Source organism: Melanotaenia boesemani, chromosome 20 (genome assembly GCF_017639745.1).
Source record: "Melanotaenia boesemani isolate fMelBoe1 chromosome 20, fMelBoe1.pri, whole genome shotgun sequence".
Lineage (NCBI taxonomy): Eukaryota > Metazoa > Chordata > Actinopteri > Atheriniformes > Melanotaeniidae > Melanotaenia > Melanotaenia boesemani.
This window is the reverse complement of record NC_055701.1, coordinates 5804391-5824479: the sequence shown is the minus strand read 5'-3', so window position 1 is coordinate 5824479 and position 20089 is coordinate 5804391. Positions and strand designations below refer to the sequence as shown.

General features: G+C 38.0%; 1 protein-coding gene across 3 annotated transcripts in view; it reads right to left on the bottom strand.

Annotated features, from left to right (window-relative positions):
- The window catches only part of alk (ALK receptor tyrosine kinase), a 478089-nt gene that overhangs the window by 46897 nt on the left and 411103 nt on the right, over positions 1-20089 (bottom strand). For all 3 annotated transcript variants that reach the window (XM_041971293.1, XM_041971294.1, XM_041971295.1), the window contains 5 exons: positions 17719-17853; positions 17018-17121; positions 14813-14985; positions 11597-11691; positions 4309-4425 (listed from right to left, as the gene is read on the bottom strand). In XM_041971293.1, the coding sequence (XP_041827227.1) occupies positions 4309-4425; positions 11597-11691; positions 14813-14985; positions 17018-17121; positions 17719-17853 (624 nt within the window). The remainder of the gene's footprint in view (positions 1-4308; positions 4426-11596; positions 11692-14812; positions 14986-17017; positions 17122-17718; positions 17854-20089) is intronic.

Below are 20089 nucleotides of genomic sequence, written 5' to 3'. Positions count from 1 at the left end.
TTGTCAACTGCACTCTAATTGAAAAATGAACTGACATGAATGTTTTTTTTTTTTTTGGATCTGCAGTATAGTCTTGTCCTACAATGAGTGGAAACTACTAAATAAAAGAGGAAACTACGGATACTAACGGAAGCTAATCTGAATTTACTTATTAAATTCAAGACACAACTGATGAGCCAGCTGTGGTGTCCATGCAGCAGGGCAGTGGTGAGAATTTAAAGTGTGTGAAAGTGACAATGAAAGGAAAAAATTAAAGAGAAAACTTACAGAAAAAAGGAAGAAGGTGAAGTCAGGGGGAATGGGGGAGGAAGAAGTGGGACAACAGGCTGAGATCAGAGCAAGCACTGACAGTGAGATGGGTGGCCGGGTGAGGAGGCGGTAAAACAAGCTAACAGAGTCAATAACAGCTTTTACATGGCAAAGATGGGAAGAAAATGAAGAAATGAAAGAGAACAAAATGTCCTCGTCCCAGATAGCAGGGTGAAGAGAGGGATGAAGAGGGCGAGCAAGAGGAGACAAGAGACGTTGATGCTCGGTGGGGTTAATCACTGAGCCTGTCGGGGGAAGAGGAGAGTCGTGTTGGAGTGATGGGTCTGCAGAGCTAAAACCCTCATCAGGCTCCTCGTCCTGCCCTGCAGACGTCAAGGCGTCAAGGAGACGCCTGTCGAATATTAACAACTCGGCTCTCTGTGAAATGGCCAACACAGAACTGGAAGTTCAGCTTCTTTACCCTGAGTTAATATCTATGATAATCACAAGCTGTGAGCAGTTTGATCTCAAACTTCCATCTTTCTCTGAGGAGGTCTAAACCAGGTGTCTCTATTGTAACCATACAAAAGCACTTTACAATGGCCACCCTGGCAGCAAATCTCATACAGGATACTACTTATATTATGTTGTATATAAATGTCATGTTTTTTGCTTAGCAAATAAATAGTTTCTTATAGAATCAGGAGCTGTCATTTGTCGTCTGACCCATTCCTGAGGCTCCACATCATTTCATAACCTTGTAGTATTATAAAATTCTGTTAGCTGCCCAGCAGTGACTTCTGATCTTAAACTGTCCCTTTAACAAACAACTCAGTGTTTCAGACTGAAGGAGACCCAAACCACGGGCACTAAATCAAATAAACATGCTTAGAACAAGCACAAAATAGCTAATTAGGCTGCAGAAACACAAATTTGACATTTCCTGTTTGTGCTGAAGTAAACTGCTGTGCCCATCCATCACTCTTATTTTGTGAGGGAAAACTGCAAAACAACGTTCAAGAGTTTTGTTGGCAAAATGAACACATATGGAGACATGGGATATTGATGAGCTGATGAATTGAAAATGAAGCTACGTCTGTGTAGGGGACAGAGCAATGGAAATGCAGTAATGGTAGAGATTTTAAAAACAATTTCATGAGTAACTGAATTCATTACATAGAATTAAGACTGGTGGTGTGTGTGTGTTAGTGGTGGAAAATTTGCATTCGGTAAAAGACCCAAGAGCTTAGCAGCCTGCATCAGTCCAGTGAGGGAGAAGTTTGGGACCTCCACTGCTGCTCTAGTCCTCACTAAAACCAATAAAGTGAATCATATAGCTCCAATCCTCAAATCTTTACACTCGCTTCCTGTGTGTCAAAAAATTGATTATCCTGCTGTTAGTTTACAAAGCACTGAATGGTTTAGGACCAGTATACATTCAGGATCTTCTGGGTCATTGTGAACCAACCAGATCCCTCAGGTAATCAGGGTCAAATCTATTTTCTGTTCCCAGAGTCAGAACTAAACATGAAGAGGCAGCGTTCAGCTTTTATGCTCCTCTCATGTGGAACAAACTCCCAGAAAATTGCAGGTCTGCTGATATTCTCAGCAGTTTAAATAAGGTTTAAAGATTTTATTTTCTTGCTGTCTTTTATTAAAACAACTGTTAATAATTTTTTGCATTTATGTCTTATTTTATGCTAGTTTGTTCTGATTTTATACAGCTTACTTTTAATGTTCTTTCTGACACTTTTTTTTCCCTGCTGTAATGATTTTTATGTAAAGCACACAAATAAACTTGCCTTGCCTTACTAACAGACTTCCAAAATCTAGCTATCCAAGTGATAAGTGATTGGTTGGATAACCAATAAGCCAAAGGTCTTTACTAAAGAGATGAAGACTTTTTTATAGAGATGGGGAAATTTTACAGACTATCAAACCATCATTACAATTCTACCGATCAGGTCTTTATGGTAGAGCAGGGCTGCATTATACTGTCATTAATACTGTATAAAGCTGCCATGACAATATGATTTGCAATAAATAAAACATGATTTGATGTTTTCTTAATAAAGACTTCCACTCGTAAAGATCTCATGTATGTCTTGAACTTCATAGCTTTTGCTACTGTAGTGGCATAGTTTTAGCTAACGCTAGATTTTAGGAACTTTCCGTAAAGCACCTAATGGTTGTTGGCAGCGTAGATTTGCCTTGATTCCCAGGTGGTTGCCAGAAATATTCGGCATATCTTGCAAAGTACCTGAGTTTGTACTGTGCCATCTTTCTTGGAAGTAGTTCCAAATAGCTGACATGCTGTTTTTTTTTAGTCATAAGTTGTTTTGCATCCACATTCTCGTTGCTCCTCTAGTTACTTTCAGCGATCACAGCGCTCAAGCCATTTGATCTATTGCTACAGCCATTAGCTTCTACATGGAGCAGACATCCATGACAGTAAGAATCTTGATTAATCATTGACACACAGAGCATGGATGTTAAGCAATAATTCTAATGCATTTGGAATGACGCCACATCACTTTCTTAGAATAGGCAGTCATGATATGTTTATCATACAGGCTAATATCGGGATGAAGGTAAATTTTCAATATATTGTGCAGCCCTGGTAGAGAGATCAAACAGAAGCTATTCCTCAATAAAAGCCATGTGACAGCATGCTGAGAGCTGGCAAAAACACCTGACTTTCAAAGCATGAGAAGTAAAAGCCTCTGATCTGATAAAACAAAGTTTGAGCTGTTTGATTCCTAACAGTGTGTGTAGAGGAAACCAAGCACCATCCAACAGCTCATTAATACCGTTCCTACAGATGAACATGGTGATGGCCGCTTTTTTCTCTGGGGATGTTCTGGCATTGGGAGATGGGAGATGAGTTGGAACAGAGGGGAAATATAGATGCAGAAAAATGCAAAGCAATCCCGAGAGAAGCTTTTGGAGCATGCTCACAATCTCCAGCTTTACATTGTAACAAAGCAACCTGATAGAAATCATATAGAAAGTAAAGGGTCTTACTAGATTTTTGCTATTAGCATCTTAGCATTGACAAAATATTGACACCCGAGTCATTATTTTCCTCTTGCACAGTGCATCATGTGTGTTTTCTGTGGAATTTGTTTTCTGTGGAGTCTGTTTTCAATTTAAAATGCACAAATCAGAAGCAACCAGTCTATTGGGCCTTGCTATCAAGGTTAGTTGGTTTTTTAAGGCCGGTTGGGTTTTGTTACTAGTTGTGTGACCAGTTTGAAATTCAGGGCCAGCTTCTGCACCCTCCAAAATGGATTTACTAGATTTAACAGCATATGAATGGCATAAGACTCTTCTATGTCATTTGGGAGAATGACCAATATAAACACAATTACAAAGCCAGAGTGTGAGAGTGTGTGTCTGGGTTTAGAATAGAAATAGACATTAGATAGGTTTATGAAAACTGTGTTAACAGCCTTTTCTGTTGGAAATACTTTCAGATTAAAAAATACTAACGATTTCAGTGTAACTCTATATAAAGGTGTCAGATAGTTCTCAGCAGTGAAGCTTTGGCAGGTCCAACATGCACTTGAAGTACTTTAAAGCTTCCTGCTGAAGAAATGTGCTCTAGAGAAGGTTTGATATGAAAGTAACTCCAACTTATGACTTAAAATATAGAAAATGAACCTCTGCTTGTCTTTACCCTTTTGAAGCAAAGAAGTGAGAGTACAGGGTAGAAAATGTCAAGTCAGTGTAACTGGCTCCGTTGACATTCCCAGGAGACAAATTGGAGGATTTTACACTTCAAAAATGCCCGTCCTGCTCCATTTAATGCCAAAAAGATCTCTCCAGCCCTCACTCAGATATGGATGGGGTGCACACCAGTAGAGGGCACACTTACTTTGTTCCAGGCCATTCATTGTGCCGTGCCATTCTTGGCACACGGAGAGACGCAATGACTCATTAATGCACACAAACCTATACTTGTGCAAGTCTGGTGTGTTATCTAAAGAAAAAACAATGCAAGCAAATACAGAAGGAGGTAGAGACATAAAACACCAGTAGATATGAGCCCACACTTACAGTAATCTGTGGTGGGGAAGCTCACTGACGGAGTTCTGATGGATGGGGGTGGAGTCTTCATCGTTGGTCTTAATGGCAGCCTGGTTGTGCTGGCAACTGGTGGAAATTCGCCATTGGCTGGAATAAAATACAATATAATTACTGAAAAGGATATACCTTTTTTGCTGCATGTTCAGCAATTAAATCCTGTTGTTATGCTGAAGAAGTGAACAAAGCAGAGAGACTGCAGACCCCACACCGATGCAGAAAATGTGGAACCACCAGCAGGGGTCATTCTTTCATTTGTACCACCACTGGTCATACAATAGGAGTGAAATATATAACACCCAGCTTCACTACATCTCACCCTGTCTCCATCATGCTGTAGATGAGTTAGCACATTCAGTCTGGCTGGTTTGCAGCAATCTGCCAAGTCTCCAGCCACACTGCATTCCCAGGACTGAGATCACGAGCTCTGTGGCACCTTGATCTCATCTGCCTCAAATTCTAACCCAGAATTAAGTCTTACAGGCAAAATACTGGCTGATTGGCTGAAAGAGGCCAAGATAAGGAAACTCTCTTAGATGGGTAGGACTTATTTTACCTACTGCTACAAGAATAAATCTGACTTAAATCTTTAGTTATCTGTGTAGGTGGATAAACACTGGTTGCTTGGCCAACTCAGAGCACAGATAAAACCCTTTTTTTCTTCTTGGGTAGGGGTTGTGAACTACAGTCGGTTGTATAAAAGACATTGGCCACATCTGGTCAGGCTTTGCTGAGATTGTAGGGAAAAATCAATGCTGTTAAAAGGAACATACCAAAGGAACATACCTCTCCAGTATATAGTAACTGGGATGATAAAAATCAATGTGTAACAGTGGTCTTACAATATCTTTTGGGACTGTATACACAAGATATGAAATTCTAATGATCATCATTGAGGACAATACAGAGTTTTGACCACCTATTGTGGCCCAACTGGGATCATAACTGGTAGAAAAATAGCGAATATGTGTTTTTCCCCCTTTTTTAAACTAGCTGGAATGTGGTTACTACAACATATCATAAAAAGGTTGTTTTTATGAGAGAAATCAGGTTTATTACCCTGTTAATATGTCTATAATATGTTTTTTTATGCATTAGAAGAAAGGTTTAGAGCAAAATTTGCCATCAGTGCTGTGGTTGAGGATTTCTGTAAAGTATCACCTGTTGCCAGACTTTTGAAAAAATCTTTTTTTAAAATACGGCTCCAATCTTGATGCAACTGCACTGGCTTCGCATTTATTTCTTTTACTCTCCATGGACTGGGACCAGGTTATATAAGACGGCTTCTGCACCCATATCTCCCTGGTAGGTCCCTGAGGTCCTGTGACCTGGGCCTGCTGAGGGTGCCCCATACCAAGCTGAAAACAAAAGGAGACAGAGCGTTCTGTTCAGTGGCCCCCAGAAGAGAGAAACTTGATGCATGGCAGCAGGAACTTTCTAACAAATCAAACCAGATTAGTTAAGTTTGGTAAACAATCTTGTGGCCGTAGATCAGTCATGCAGTGTAAACCCACTTGGATCTTAAGAGAAGCATGCCGGGTAGTGTGAGCAATACAACATTTGGCATAAATGAAAATCTTTCAGTCGGTGCTGATGAGCAGCTTTTATCGTTACATGCCATTAGTCGTTACATTATGAGCTATTAAATGTCTCAAAGCTGAGAACAAGGTTTCAACATAATGTGGCTTCTGTTTCTGATTCTGAAAGGTAAAATCTTACAGAGGGAAAGGTTTGATTTCTCTTCTAAAATTGTTTTTATATAAATACAAATGCAGGTGAACAATGGGTCAAATATTAAATAGTTAGTAAAACTTTGTCATTTCAAGCAGTCTGATTTTTTTACATGTGGTCTAGGATGTTTTCATATAAATGTCTTTTTATACAGTTTGTACATTTGACCTTTTTTTTTTTTTATTCTCATCCTAATGTGCTACTCTCTGTTTGGTGCCAAGAAAAATGTTCAGTAGTTGCCGTAAATGGTTCAGTGATGCTGTGTTTCCAGCGAGAGAACATCTCTATTTAAACAGCTCTTTCCAACACATCAGTTTTTTTATGTCCTCCGTGGCTCTGCTGCTACATGACACTGGCTGGTTGCACTAAAAGAATAGGATATTGTCAAAGCTGAGATTATTTGTAGAAATGTTAGAAATGAGATTGATGGAACTGATGATGCTGCTGTTGTATGACTGTATGACAGCAAACTATTACTACTACTACTATTTTCTTTCAAACTGTGCCATATTTGGTGTTTTTCATGGATGAAACTTCAATGCACAGGGACAAATGATTCGTGACAGGCTGCTAGTAGCAATGTGCCAAAAGATCCTAACTAAACTGTTTGTTTGCTGTCTGTTATGTGTCGATAGCTCTGGTTCAGTTAGAAGCATTTTTATGCTTGAATGATTCATCAGTATTAAAGTTGCACTACTAAACTAGTGTAGATTTTCCCACTGCTACATCCTGTGATGAAGCCTAATTCAGCATCTGTCTCTTCTCTGCCCTCTCTCCAATCGAGTAAAAGTCAGTCTGACTTTCTCTCTTTTTTCCCCTCACTTTCTCTGATAATGTCCTGTTGTGTTTCTTTGCTGTATCAGCCATCGTAAGCAAAATGACCAGTGTGTTATTCTCCAGTTGCTCGTGTGTGACGCAGTGCCGTGAAGTGTAATGCAGTCTCATCTATGGTGGCTTCAAAAAGTAGCATGATATATACCAGTGAGTAAATTACATGAGTCAAAAGCAGAGTTTTAAGGTTGGAAACTCTCAGTGGCTAACAAACACATTCCTCTGAAAATGGTTAGATACAAGGAGTAGACAGGAAAAAACTTTGAAAGACCTTCAGAAAGCTAAATAACTACTACCTAAGGCCATTTCAAAGTAAAAAAAAAAAGTAGAGAAAGTCTGGGTCCTCAAAGGCAAATTTAAAAAATGAATGTTGGCTCATGACTTCTGCACAGTTCCTATTACTTCCCAAATACTAGTCAGATTTAGAATAATATACATGCAGATTGTCTCTTCTAGCAGCTCAGATCATCAAAATGCCTCAGTCTATCAATGAGTAAAGACCAATTTAGCTAGATAGTCAAAGCTTGCAAACAATAAACTGTAAATGATACTTTATATTCATTTGGCCCATATATTAAGACTTATTTTCATTCTGCATCTAGAGAAGGCGATTTAGAGGATAATCTGCAATTCATACAGAAACAAGAAGCTTTCCAGTTGTCTGACACAGCAGCTTAACAGCATGCAGTTTGTTTGCACTGCACCTGTGTGATATTCCCTACAGGGCTGCCCCGGATGGCAAACAGCAGGAAAGAAAGATTTAAAGACACATAAGGGTTTTGCTCTTTTACTTCCTTTATTTTATTTTATCTTTTAATCCACAAATACTCCTGGAGTAAATATTTTTATCTTCATCTGTAGCGATGAGCAGGTACTTGTTTTCAAGGTGCTGGAAAAACCCTGCACAAGCTCAATATCAAGCAGAAATCTGCAGGTTCCCTAATTGTGAGGAGCCCATGAGTTGCCCAAAATGTGTCATTTGCCTCCTTGTTGAGAACAAATCAGACCTACTTTCCCTGCCATCATTATGGAGGTATCAGGGGGCAAAAACAGCACTTTTCATCTTTATCTCTGTAATCATTTTAACACAACAAGACTCCCGCTCCTCCATCCGGGCTCCCCTGTTACCTCGGGCTGAAATCTCACCATTTATGGCAATATGGCGGGGGACTCCCTCAACAGCTGAGAGGTTTAGAAAGCTGCTGTGTGGCAGTATTCTTTTTGGTCAAAGGAAACTGGCTCACTTTGAATTACAGCAAATGAATTTAACTTAATCAATGAATGAGCTGAGACTTCACCTGTTGCTCTGGGTAATATTGATCATTAAAATTCAGTTCGATACAAAAATCCTCAGTTTGGTTTATATGCAGCTCTGAAACAAATTGGATCGCCCTGGCTGGTGGTCTCTGCTGAAAATGTCTTGGGGTGTAATTTTGTCTTTTAGCTTTGAAAACCTCAGCATTGCTTTCCTAAAATCTACCAGCAAGAAAATCAATAGCTCATTCCATAGCTCTGTAATCCACAAATAAATATGATTGTCTAAGACTCTGCTGCTTCGGAGCTTTTATGTGCAGATTTGATGGATCAAATACAGCATACAAGTGGCCATCATGATTGTTTGGGTTGGAAAATGCTCCACACAAGACCTCTTTGTAACCAAGACCTCAAACATGTGTTACGTGACCACAAGAAGTTCAGCAACATCTTGTAAATTTGGCAAAGTTGCTAAGAAAACTGACTCCATTGATATTCTGAGCATAGTAACATGCTGCTGCAGAGCTATGGAACAGACTGAGCAGGTGTAAGCAATATTGGTATGCTGCTGCAGCAAGGACAAGGACTTGTTCAGGTCCAGCACAGAGCAGCCTGATCCACAGGGCAGGTCAACAGCCAGGCGTGGCTGTCAGTGTTCATTAGCATTGCACTGTAAGCTACCTGAAACCTACTAGAGGCCAGACACCTTGTTACCACCTGGCCACTATCTCAAAATATCTTGAGTCTTCAATAGATCTAAATAGTTTCAACTCAGCAGAGTTCATGTTATGAAATGTACTCACTCAGATGAATAATTACTGCAAAGCTACTTCGGATTTCTGGATTCTGTTTCTATATCCAAAAAGCTGTAGCTATAAGAGACAATGCTGAGTTTATATTTTAACTTATCAAAATTTACTATTGAACAGGGAAGTAATATGGGGAATAAAAACAACAACACTTTTCTATGAGCATAAGTAAGTGAAGTCTAGCAACTCAAAATCTTCATGGTTATAGTTGAACCTGGCTATTTAATTGGACCACTGTCCTTGTCCCAGTTTGTGGCTACAGGAGGATGACTAGGTTTTTCATCAAAGTATGTTTTGATGCTGCAAAGATATGGACTGTGAGGGAAAAAACGTTCAAGATATTCTGCCACTGCCACACAAAAGATTAGAAAAAGTGGTATCTTATAAACACTGTCTTGAACAGCATTGAACAAAAATGAACTGGAGTTTAATCATAAGGAATTAGAATGAAATTGGATTCAACCAGATCTGAACCTGTTTAATTTCCTCAGTTTGGTGACATTGGTGCCATTTAACTAAACTGAATTAAATTAATTCAAATAAATAATTTTAATTAAATTAAATACTACTCTTTAAGTTAGGCTATACTTGTAATTAATTACGTAATTAATGCTATGTCTGTTTTGTAAATGAGGCTCAGTGTATGAACAGAGTGCTTCAAATAGTCCCATATGTCTTCACTGTGAAAGACGTAGGGGACTTGTAAAATATGCCTGCCCTAATTGAAGTTGATGACATTTTTTTCATATTTCTTTACTATTATTTCTACAGGGACAATTAATGATTACTAACACACACAACAGCCAACTCAGACAAAAGCATATAAAAGTAAAAAAAAAGAGTTGTTTTTGATTAAAATTAAACTTTAACATGTATTTATACAGTTTTCAGACAGAAAAACTAATTATTTTAAATCAGTTGTTGCAGAAAGAGCCACAATAACAACAAGTAGCAGTCGAAGTCAATGACTGGCTATAATGAGAAGGAAACACTGATGTTTGGGAATTTCTACGGATGTAGCTGGTGCTGCTGGTAATGTAGCTCATCCTGTCTGAAAATAGAGTCAACACACACACCGGAGAGGGAGAGAAGGATAAACTTCCTGGGCTGTCTAACCCAATAAACTAATTTAATGATGCCGGATGAAAATAAAATGCTAAAACTGACAGCCAGGTCCAACACTTGAAGGGCAACAGATGCATCAAGAAGCACACAGGCGTGCCAAGATATATATTACGCAACAGCCTGGAGAAGAGAAGGGAAAAGGCCATGGATGGTTGATCCTCTGCGTAATGTGTTCCAGGTAGGTTCTCCCACCAAAACTCATTACAAAGCTTAGCTCCATTGTGAGCTCCATCATGCTAATCAGCCAGGGTGATAGCTCTTGGAAATTGTGTCTTTTAAAGCTTTGTCATCCTCCACTGACAGCTCGGATTGATAGGTGAGAAAAGTGATTGTGTCTAATGTGGCTGTGGGTGACAGACAACAGGTATAGATGGAGAACTTTCCACCACCTTATAAGTGATGCAGCTGCAGAGCACATAAAACACAAATTTGCAGAAAAATGTAAAAAATGTAAAAAAAAATAAATGTAAAATGTAAAAAAAAAATAAAACATCCCCAGTCCAGTAAGCCTGCGTTATAGCAATTTCTTACATCACATTCAGCTGATTAACTGTGGTGAGATTGTATCTGCCCTCATTAATCGCAAACATCATCTGAAGGTGACACAAAATAGATTATTTGCACCACTTTGAAAATTGGAATCTAGATAATGTGCTTCAATAGATGTGATAGCAACTAAACAATTTCCAACAAACCATCTCTAATTGAATTGTTTTTGACACAACACTCAAACAAAACCCGCTCACCTTTGGCTAAACACTTTGTAGAATCAGTGTTATAATTAACTTACAAGCATCAAATGATAGTGTCAAAAAATAAGGTAATAAAGTGAGGGTAGCTCTCACATTGCAGCTAAATATTTTTACACAGTTTTCTTAGTTAGAGCTATACTTGTGCCAAGAGATGCTCAGTCATTACTATTCCTGTCACAGTTCAAACAAGCTCCCTCAGATAGGCAGAGATGGGGGGAGGCACTGAACTCCTAACCTTTCATTCTCTTTCTTACATGCTTGTCATCTCACTCTTGTTTTTTACACCGATAAACCATTTCAGTTATAACACAAAAATATCTAGAAAGGTGACATGAAGCTTGACCTTTATGAGCCAACAGTAAAACACTGGAACATAAACCGTTATCAATCAGCCAGTAACAGTTCTGACATTTTACACACCATAAAAGACTCTCAAAGATGGACTTTTAAAGGAATATAATTAGATTTCATTTCCATAAAGGGTTTCAAAGTTAATCTATGTAAAGCTAAAGCCTTGTTATTTAACAAAGATCATTCTTAACAGTGCTGCAGTGTCTGTAAAGTTTTCATTAAATTGCCCTGACTGAGAATGAAATGAGCGGCACAAAATATCACAATATACTACTACTAAAAAACAAATAGAGCAGCTGTGATGGTCAAATTGTTGATTAGTTAATCAAGCAAGCAAGAAAACTCCTTCCATCCTGCTGAGGTCTTATAAACAAGAGTAATCTAAAGAAAAAACATTTTCATACTCACAAGCCAAGAAGCAGTCCATGCTGAAAGAGATGTTGTCTAGAGAGATGGCTGAACCGGGTCCAGGTCCATCTTCTATGCTGAACTGGAGCCAGAACCTGAGGAAGAACAGAGCTGTTTTAATAACTACACAATCTGTGAGTGATTTGATAGCATATGGATGGAATGATGTAAGGAAGAATTTATTGTTCTTTAAGAGAACTGACTGTACTGTTAAAAACTGACTGACTAAGTGAGTTACATGCAGATTTCAAGATAAAAAACACATTATTATGGGGTTATGTGCTTGTATATTTGTAGGGCTGGCTCACCTGAAGACAACCATCAAGACATAATAATCTATGAGCTTTAGAAAGGCGGATGCTTTGGTGTTTAGTCAAACCAGGTATTTCCTTTTAGTCGTTTTGTGGCAGTTACGTTTAGCCAGGAGTGGTTTCAGTTGTCTCATCTAACTTTTCTACAGGAAAGTAAATGACTTGTCTAACATGTCAGACTGCAACAACAAAATAGTTTTCAGCTAAATATAAAAAGATGGTGCACAGTATACACTAACATCCTAAACTGTCAAGTTTATATGCATTCACATTAGAGGAAGAGGTTAAATCACAGTGCAGAATGACTCTAGAAGAGTGGAGCCAATTAATGATCAATTACAATTTTTTTTTGCTGAGATCTGTTTATTTTCATGTGGTTGTTCATATTATAATTTAAATACAACCACCATCAGACTCCAGAGTGAACAGTCTATGACCCTGAAGTACCCTTGTGCACAGAAGAAGACATGTCATTTAATGAAGTAAATATGGATGCTACATGTGTCAGCTTGTGTAATAATTTTAAAGCTGCTCTGCAATGGGAGCTGACAAACTTATGATATAATATTGTTTCATCCATTCCTTGTATTTGATCCTGCCATGCCCTGCCTCCTCTGGCAAAGAATTGTGATGTTTGTTTCACTTTAATGATGTAAAAGTCAGATGCGATGCAGCATGACTGTTCAGACTGAGGCTACTTCGAAACAGACTCGCTATGCATATGATTTAATATCACATCACATTATTTATTAAATTGGATTTTTGTGCTGTTCAGACACACACACACACACACAACAAAAGATATGAATCACATATGAAACAAAAAATACCCAAAACATACAACAAAACCAACTTAACCCTAATGCATTATCTTTGATAGAATAGCTTTTCAGAGTGGCCTCCTATGATTATGGTACAGAAGCTGAAAGTGGCCATAACTGACAAAATTTTAAAATCATTATCATTGCTCATTAAATCGAGCTTTCTTGAGATAATAAAGGAATATATATATATATATATATATATATATATATATATATATATATATAAAACACTAGAAAATGAATTGATGATCTTGAGATAACAGCACCAGAAATAAATAACTGCATGGCCACTCTTGGCTTCAGTATTTTGCAAATGGCTATTTAACAAACTTTTCAAAGCGCCAATAAAAAAGTGCAACATATAATATCATTTTCTTTTAATTCCATTTGGGATGTTTTACATAGTTAAGATTATTTAAGAATACATAAAACTACACAGAATCAATTATCTGATCTCAACCCGATCGACTTTCAGTTCAAACAGATACAATTAAAATACACACTTGACAAATTATTAAGATATATTTAATCCGTTAATGTCTAACCCTACAATAACCAAACAGAAAAATTCTGGTTTTTGTTATTTAAAGTCTTTTTTTTGGCAATTTGATATTGTGTTTATTGCTTTGAAAAACTTTAATAAATGAACATTAATTAAAAAAAAAATCCTTGTAAATATATACAGTATATTACTGTGATGTTGTGGTAGTATAAAGCTATCCACAAGGGGGCAGAATACCAGTATCAGATTTTATACAACAGGGTTTTTAGCAAAGTTTTTACCACATGCTGATGCAATAGGTCTGAGAATTTGTATGGATCAAATATGACACATTAGGCGTTAAAGTAGTTAATGTTGTGTTGATTTGCCCAATTACAGAAATAGAGAAATGTAATATCTAACCCCTCCTCAACTTAGGATGTTAATACTGTTAAAGTAAAGGTATGAACCCATAATGTATGATAAATGTAATTTGAATGTATTTGAAAAGCATTTAAAAAGAAATGTTTCAAATGTTCCAGATCTAAGTGTTTTTTTTAAGTAAGATGCATTCCCCCGTCAATCCAGTGTAAGATTGTTTGGTATAGTTATTATTTCACTTGTTTGTTTACCTTAATTGTGTTAAGATGACATGATTACAGCCTACATTCAGTACCATCCTATTTCCTGACATTTTCCTGCACTTCAGGCTGTATTTCTGATTTAATTTTAGCTCTACAAAGGCTATTGTCTGGGAGGTTCACCTAGTGGTTGTGTACATGACATTCTAATTAAAAACACAGCAAAGCTGACTACATAACCCAGGAATCAAAATTTAATCACTCTCAGGGGAGTAGGATTATCCAAGCTTGAATAGCAAAGAAACCCCCAGTCAGGCAAACAAAGATGAAATGCCTTTTCTGAGTTTTCTCTTTTTTCTCTCTTTATTTGATTTTGGTTTAATTTCTTTTTTCTTGGAGGGGAAATCAGGGCTGAAGCTAATTGGAAGGCAAGGAGAGAGGATCGAGTTTTGTGTATTGATTTTCTTCACTTGGTCACAGACAAGAGAATAAAAAAGGAAAAAAAGAGAGAAGTGGGTCTCTTCTTCAATTGTACACATGGAAAGTCCACTGTTTAGGCCCCCTATGGGATTCATTAATTCTGTGAAGTTGAGAGGAAATGTTTCCCCAAAAAATTAAATAAAATCTTAATTTATGAAAACTATTTTAGCCAAGTGAAAAGGAGTGAATACACGTTCTTAATTGTAAGCTGTGTAAGTTTAAAAATCATCTAGTCTTTACCAGTTCTTAAAATGACGTTAACGACACATGACATGTGTTTGCATTATGACCAAACATTTTCATTTTGGTCTGCTTCTTCCATTGGATATATATATATCTATATCTATCTATCTATCTATCTATCTATCTATCTATCTATCTATCTATCTATCTATCTATCTATCTATATATATATATAAACTTCTCTACAAGGATTTATTTGCTGCGTGGACACCTCGTATTCCTGTAAATGCATCAGTCTAAACAACCTACTTTAACAAAATCAGACCTGCCTGTCATGTGGGAAAAAGGTGACTTACCAGTCCGCCAGTCCATAAAGGGGAAGAGTGATGATCTTCCATCCTCTGTCAAATTTGGGCTCACCGGCCGAATGCCACAGTCTGCGCTTCTCATCAGGGCCGGTGCTGTTCTCCATGAGCCACAGAGACAGCGAGCCCTTCTGCAGGCCTCCAGAGCAAAGCCAGAACCGCACCTGTAGAAAACAAGATTTCAAATCAATAGTGCTGTCAAATCAATATTTACTATGCAGTACGGGCTTCCAGGAAGTTGAATTGATGATTTCTGAAAAAGACAAAGTTATTCAGTTTATTAAACATCCCAGCAACTTCACCTCCCTTTGAGTACTTTAGAGTTTAAGTAAACCAGCCAAATGTGTCATGAGTCAAGGGAGGGATGCACCTAAAACTGCACTGAGATTAATCAGTCACAGCCATCTGTTCAGTTCTAATTATTTAAGATTAATAGAATTCAATCAGGATTATATTTAGGATTTTTTTCTTTAAACTGTGCTGCTCAAGCATACTTCAGCGCAAATCAATATAGTGAGGCTATTTCCAGGAGGGGAATGTAAGATCTAAAACAACTTAAAATTAAACAACACACAGGATTTAAACAGCAAAAAGGAGCATGAATTTTCAAGCTTGTGACCATGTCCCTCTACAACATTTCCAGTGCCAAGAGCATAATTCTTATTTCACTGTTTAAGTGGAACAGATGCTGGTTTAAGCCTGCTCACTATATTCATTTTAGTGTTTGCTTTGCGCCTGTTGATAGAAGGCTTCAGTCCTTAACATAAACCGCGAGACCACATGGTCACCACTTCAACATCACGATCGAAGGCACTGCACAGTGTACACTGAGCAGGACATGAAAGTGAGCAATGTCTGTTGCTAATTCCTAAATCTGATATACATGGCATAGTTGTTCAAGAACAGATGGTTTAGTTTGGCTTGACGAGCATAAATTATATTCAAACTAGACGGTAAAGAGACAGATTTAGAGTGTGATTCTGGAATCATGGCTGATCATTGGTTGTTTGCCATGAGGCTTCTCTCTCTCTCTCTCTCTCTCTTCATATATATATATATATATATATATATATATATATATATATATATATATATATATATATGTATATATATAGACATAATTAGATATTAAAGCAAGGATAAATTCACCACCTGAATCTTCTCATTATCTTGTTTTCTGAACCCCTAACCTTTGCATCAGCTTCTCACTTCCACCTCCTCTGCTTTTACCTCCATCACCTCCAGCTTCCTCTTTGCCTCCATAATAAATGTACAAAGAAAACGTTAAAGGTCAGTATGCTGTGCAATATTTAAATCTTACCTTGAGGTACAACAGCATAAATAAAAAAAAAAAAAAAAAACCCAAAACAAACAAAACAAGAAAAAATCAAGAACACACCTTATCTGGACTTCCTCTGTGATCTTAATAATCAAATTTTGTGTTATTTTTTAAAACAGAAATAAAAAATAAATGATCAAGTTATTTTTTCTGACAGGACGTATAAGTATTAGGTATCACTTTTACCACAAAGTGTAATTTTATACCTTTACAACAACATGTTGAAACAAAGAAGACTTTAATTTATAGACATTTAAAAGGGGAACCAGAACTACACTGTTTTTATTTTTTGTTGCCAAATGTTAAAGATGTATCACAAATTTTATTCAGTAATCCTTGACTTTGTAATTATAATTTATTTACATATTAGTTTGGGCTAATTATAGTTGTGTATGCTTTCAAATAGTTTCCTGATTGTTGGAAGAAGAGACCATTTTCAGCTTTTCTGTATATTCTCACTCAGCTCTGAATAGTCATACTGGTACATTTTATTAATCTGTTTTTGTTGCCTAGTAACCAAGCCAATGTAATGTGGATGTAAGAGATTATGTGGGACATGATGTTTGACAAGGATGTAGCTATGTATGGGGAGCATAAATTAATCTTTATAGTACTTGCATTACCATTAGCACCAACATTAGCATTAGCTTAAGGTGACTGAACCTGTTAAACTCAAAGACTTTGGTTGCAAAAATCTTGCAGTCTTCTGCTAATAATGTACTTTTGTGTGAAACTGAACACTTAATGTTTAGAAAACATGTCATTCCTTCTTTGGGTGGATAACTAGTAACTTGTTTTACTGCAAACTGCTAGCGTGTAAAAACAAATGCAGCAATAACCAGGATGCAAAGACTCACCGTGCAGGGGGAGTTTCTGAGAGGAGGTGGGAAGAGAGGACTCCTCAACAATGCTGAGCCTCGTTGACTTTTAGACTGGCCTCCTTCCACAGTGAACGTAGTGCCTTTGCAAACACACACACACACACACACACACACACACACACACACACACACACACACACACACACACACACACACACACACAGATAGAGAGAACCAGTGTCAGTTATTATGGACTCAAAACTATAAACACAGTTAATATTGTGAAGTTGGTGTCACAGCCACAATAAAAACAATGATCACCGAACAGCATAAAATTACAATCCTGTTGCTATTGTTCCCTCCCTCTGCTCCTGAAACTTCTGTAGATAGCTGAGAGGAAATGAGCTTCAGCAAACCTGTAGTATCACCATGATTGTGTTGCTGCACTCACAATGAGAGTAGGACTTAAACCAAGCTTGATTCTGATTATAGAAGTGTGCTGATCTCTGACCAAACCACCATTCGGTGTCTCGCACATCAGCAATTTTGGTCAAGCTTCAAATACTCAAGGTTAATTTTATGTTACTTCAAGCTTAGAATACCTCAGTGTGGCTTTCATATAAAATCTTCCCCTTTGAAGTCCATTTTAATGAGGCCTCTACCACACTGAAGAGAGCCTGCAAAGGAGTTTTCTCACCATTTGATCTTAACAGTGGTCATTATCTCACACAAGCTACCTGATGAAGGGCAGTTCTGCCTGGTTGCCTTGGCTGGTGACTGGAATCTTCTCCAGGAGAGACCACGGCCTGCTACTGACTGCCAGCTGCACTCACCCTCTTCAAAAGAGCAGTAGCTACCATTGAGAAAGTGGCCTGGAGAGATATGGGAGAGAATATATCAGGGGAGGAGAGGAAAAGATGATAAGGGAAAGGGAGGTATAAAATGAGTGGACAGGCTCAGCAGGAGTGGTGAAAGGAGAAAGTGAAGGGATCACTGGCAGCCAACTATCCAAGGAGAAAAAGGACAGGGTTGGGATGGAGACTGGTGATCAAGGATTTGAGTGACAAGAAAGGCGAAGAGGCGACGAGGAGAGAAGCATGTGGGGTGAAGACTAATGGCTCAGAGGACTTTATGTGTGTCGGGGAAAATGGGAAACAAGAAATGGTGTTCTTTCAGACTGACTGCAGTAGCAGAAAGTGGGATAGTCTGTAGGAAAGAGTAGAAATTAGAGGGTCTGGGGAGACAAGAGAGTGCCAGCATGTTGACTTGAAGTCTTGTGGGAGCAATCAGAATGAAATCACACAAAAAGGCAAAATTCTCCTGAGATTTTATCCACTGAATATGTCTCAAAAAGTTTCTCTTTACCCCACTAGTCCAGTGAAACTGTTTAACTGGATTGCATGAATACAACCTGTATCCTTCTCTTTGTGTTCTCATGCTAACCTCTTGCACCAGTTATTATTCTAAGGCACTTTTTTAAAGGAAGGCACCACATTAAACTATTTGTGTTTGTTTCCTTTTTTCAAAACACAAAAATAACCAAATATTAATATAATTTTGTGGGATTTTGGGAAAACTTTCACCAAAGGAGTGTTTATTATGAGACACTGAGGCTGAGGGGATTTGATGGAGGAGGCAGTTGTGACTCATCAGGACACATAAGTTCATGTCTTTTCTGAGTCCTGTGTGGGACAGAAAGCTCCTTAATTATTTCTAGAGAGTATTTTGGTCATGCTTATGTGACATGCTGTGTAGGCTACATCCTGTCAGAGCAACCTTGTGCAGAATTTTAACTGCAGATTGTTGCTAAAGGTGGTTCTATAAACTTTTCAAATAACACTTCGGTACTTGGTGTAGCTTTTTGTGAAATATTGACATCAGTTAGTGGTCATGAAACATTTTTGCCTGATGGTATAACCTGGTAAAGATAGTATGTTGTTGTTTTTCATCCTTCTCAGATTATGTAACTGTCCTTGCTTATGTATATTCAAACAGTCCTAAAGTGGACAAACATCACAGCAATGCTCCAAAGTCAACTGTGGGGAAGTGACTTGGCTGTTTTCTTGCTATTTATACTTTTCTGTTCTTTGATGTTACACATTATAATAATGACTTTATGAGGACAAACAATCAATGCACACAGGCATCCTTAAAAATGTAGAGAACTAAGATCTAAGTCCTTTGAAGAATCCTTGATATTGCATATTAAAAAGTTATCAAAAGATGAAATGATGTGACCTGAAAAGCACCTTTAATGTCCTCAATGTAAAGATTAAAAAAAAAAAAATCAATAAATTAAAATTGAAAACAATACTCAACAAGACTCTTACTGTAAATATCTTGCATTCTTTTTGGTGACAAAACTGACGCCTTGATTTTGCTTGACCGGCACACGTGTTCTCATGCACCCACTCACAGTGAGGACCATGCTAAGGTCAATACTGTCTAAAATATCCTAAACATGCACATTTCTGACTGATACTGATGCTCCCTCTGACTCTATTAATTCTGCTCTTTCATCTGAACTAAGTCAAATTTAATAAAACTTTATTAACCCCCAAAGGGAAACTATACTGCTCAAAACAATAAAGGGAACACTTAAACAACACAATGTAACTTCAAGTCAATCACACTTCTGTGAAATCAAACTGTCCACTTAGGAATCAACACTGATTGACAATCAAATTCACATGTTGTTTTGCAAGTGGAACAGACAAGAGGTCGAAATTATAGGCAATTAGTAAGACACCCCCAATAAAGGAGTGATTCTGCAGGTGGTGACCACAGACCACTTCTCAGTTCCTGCTTTCTGGCTGATGTTTTGGTCACTTTTGAATGCTGGTGGTGCTTTCACTCTAGTGGTAGCGTGAAATGGAGTCTACAACCCACACAAGTGGCTCAGGTAGTGGAGCTTATCCAGGATGGCACATCAATGCGAGCTGTGGCAAGGAGGTTTGCTGTCTGTCAGCGTAGTGTCCAGAGCATGGAGGCACTACCAGGAGACAGGCCAGTACATCAGGAGACGAGGAGGAGGCCGTAGGAGGGCAACAACCCAGCAGCAGGACGCTACCTCCGCCTTTGTGCAAGGAGGAACAGAATGAGCACTGC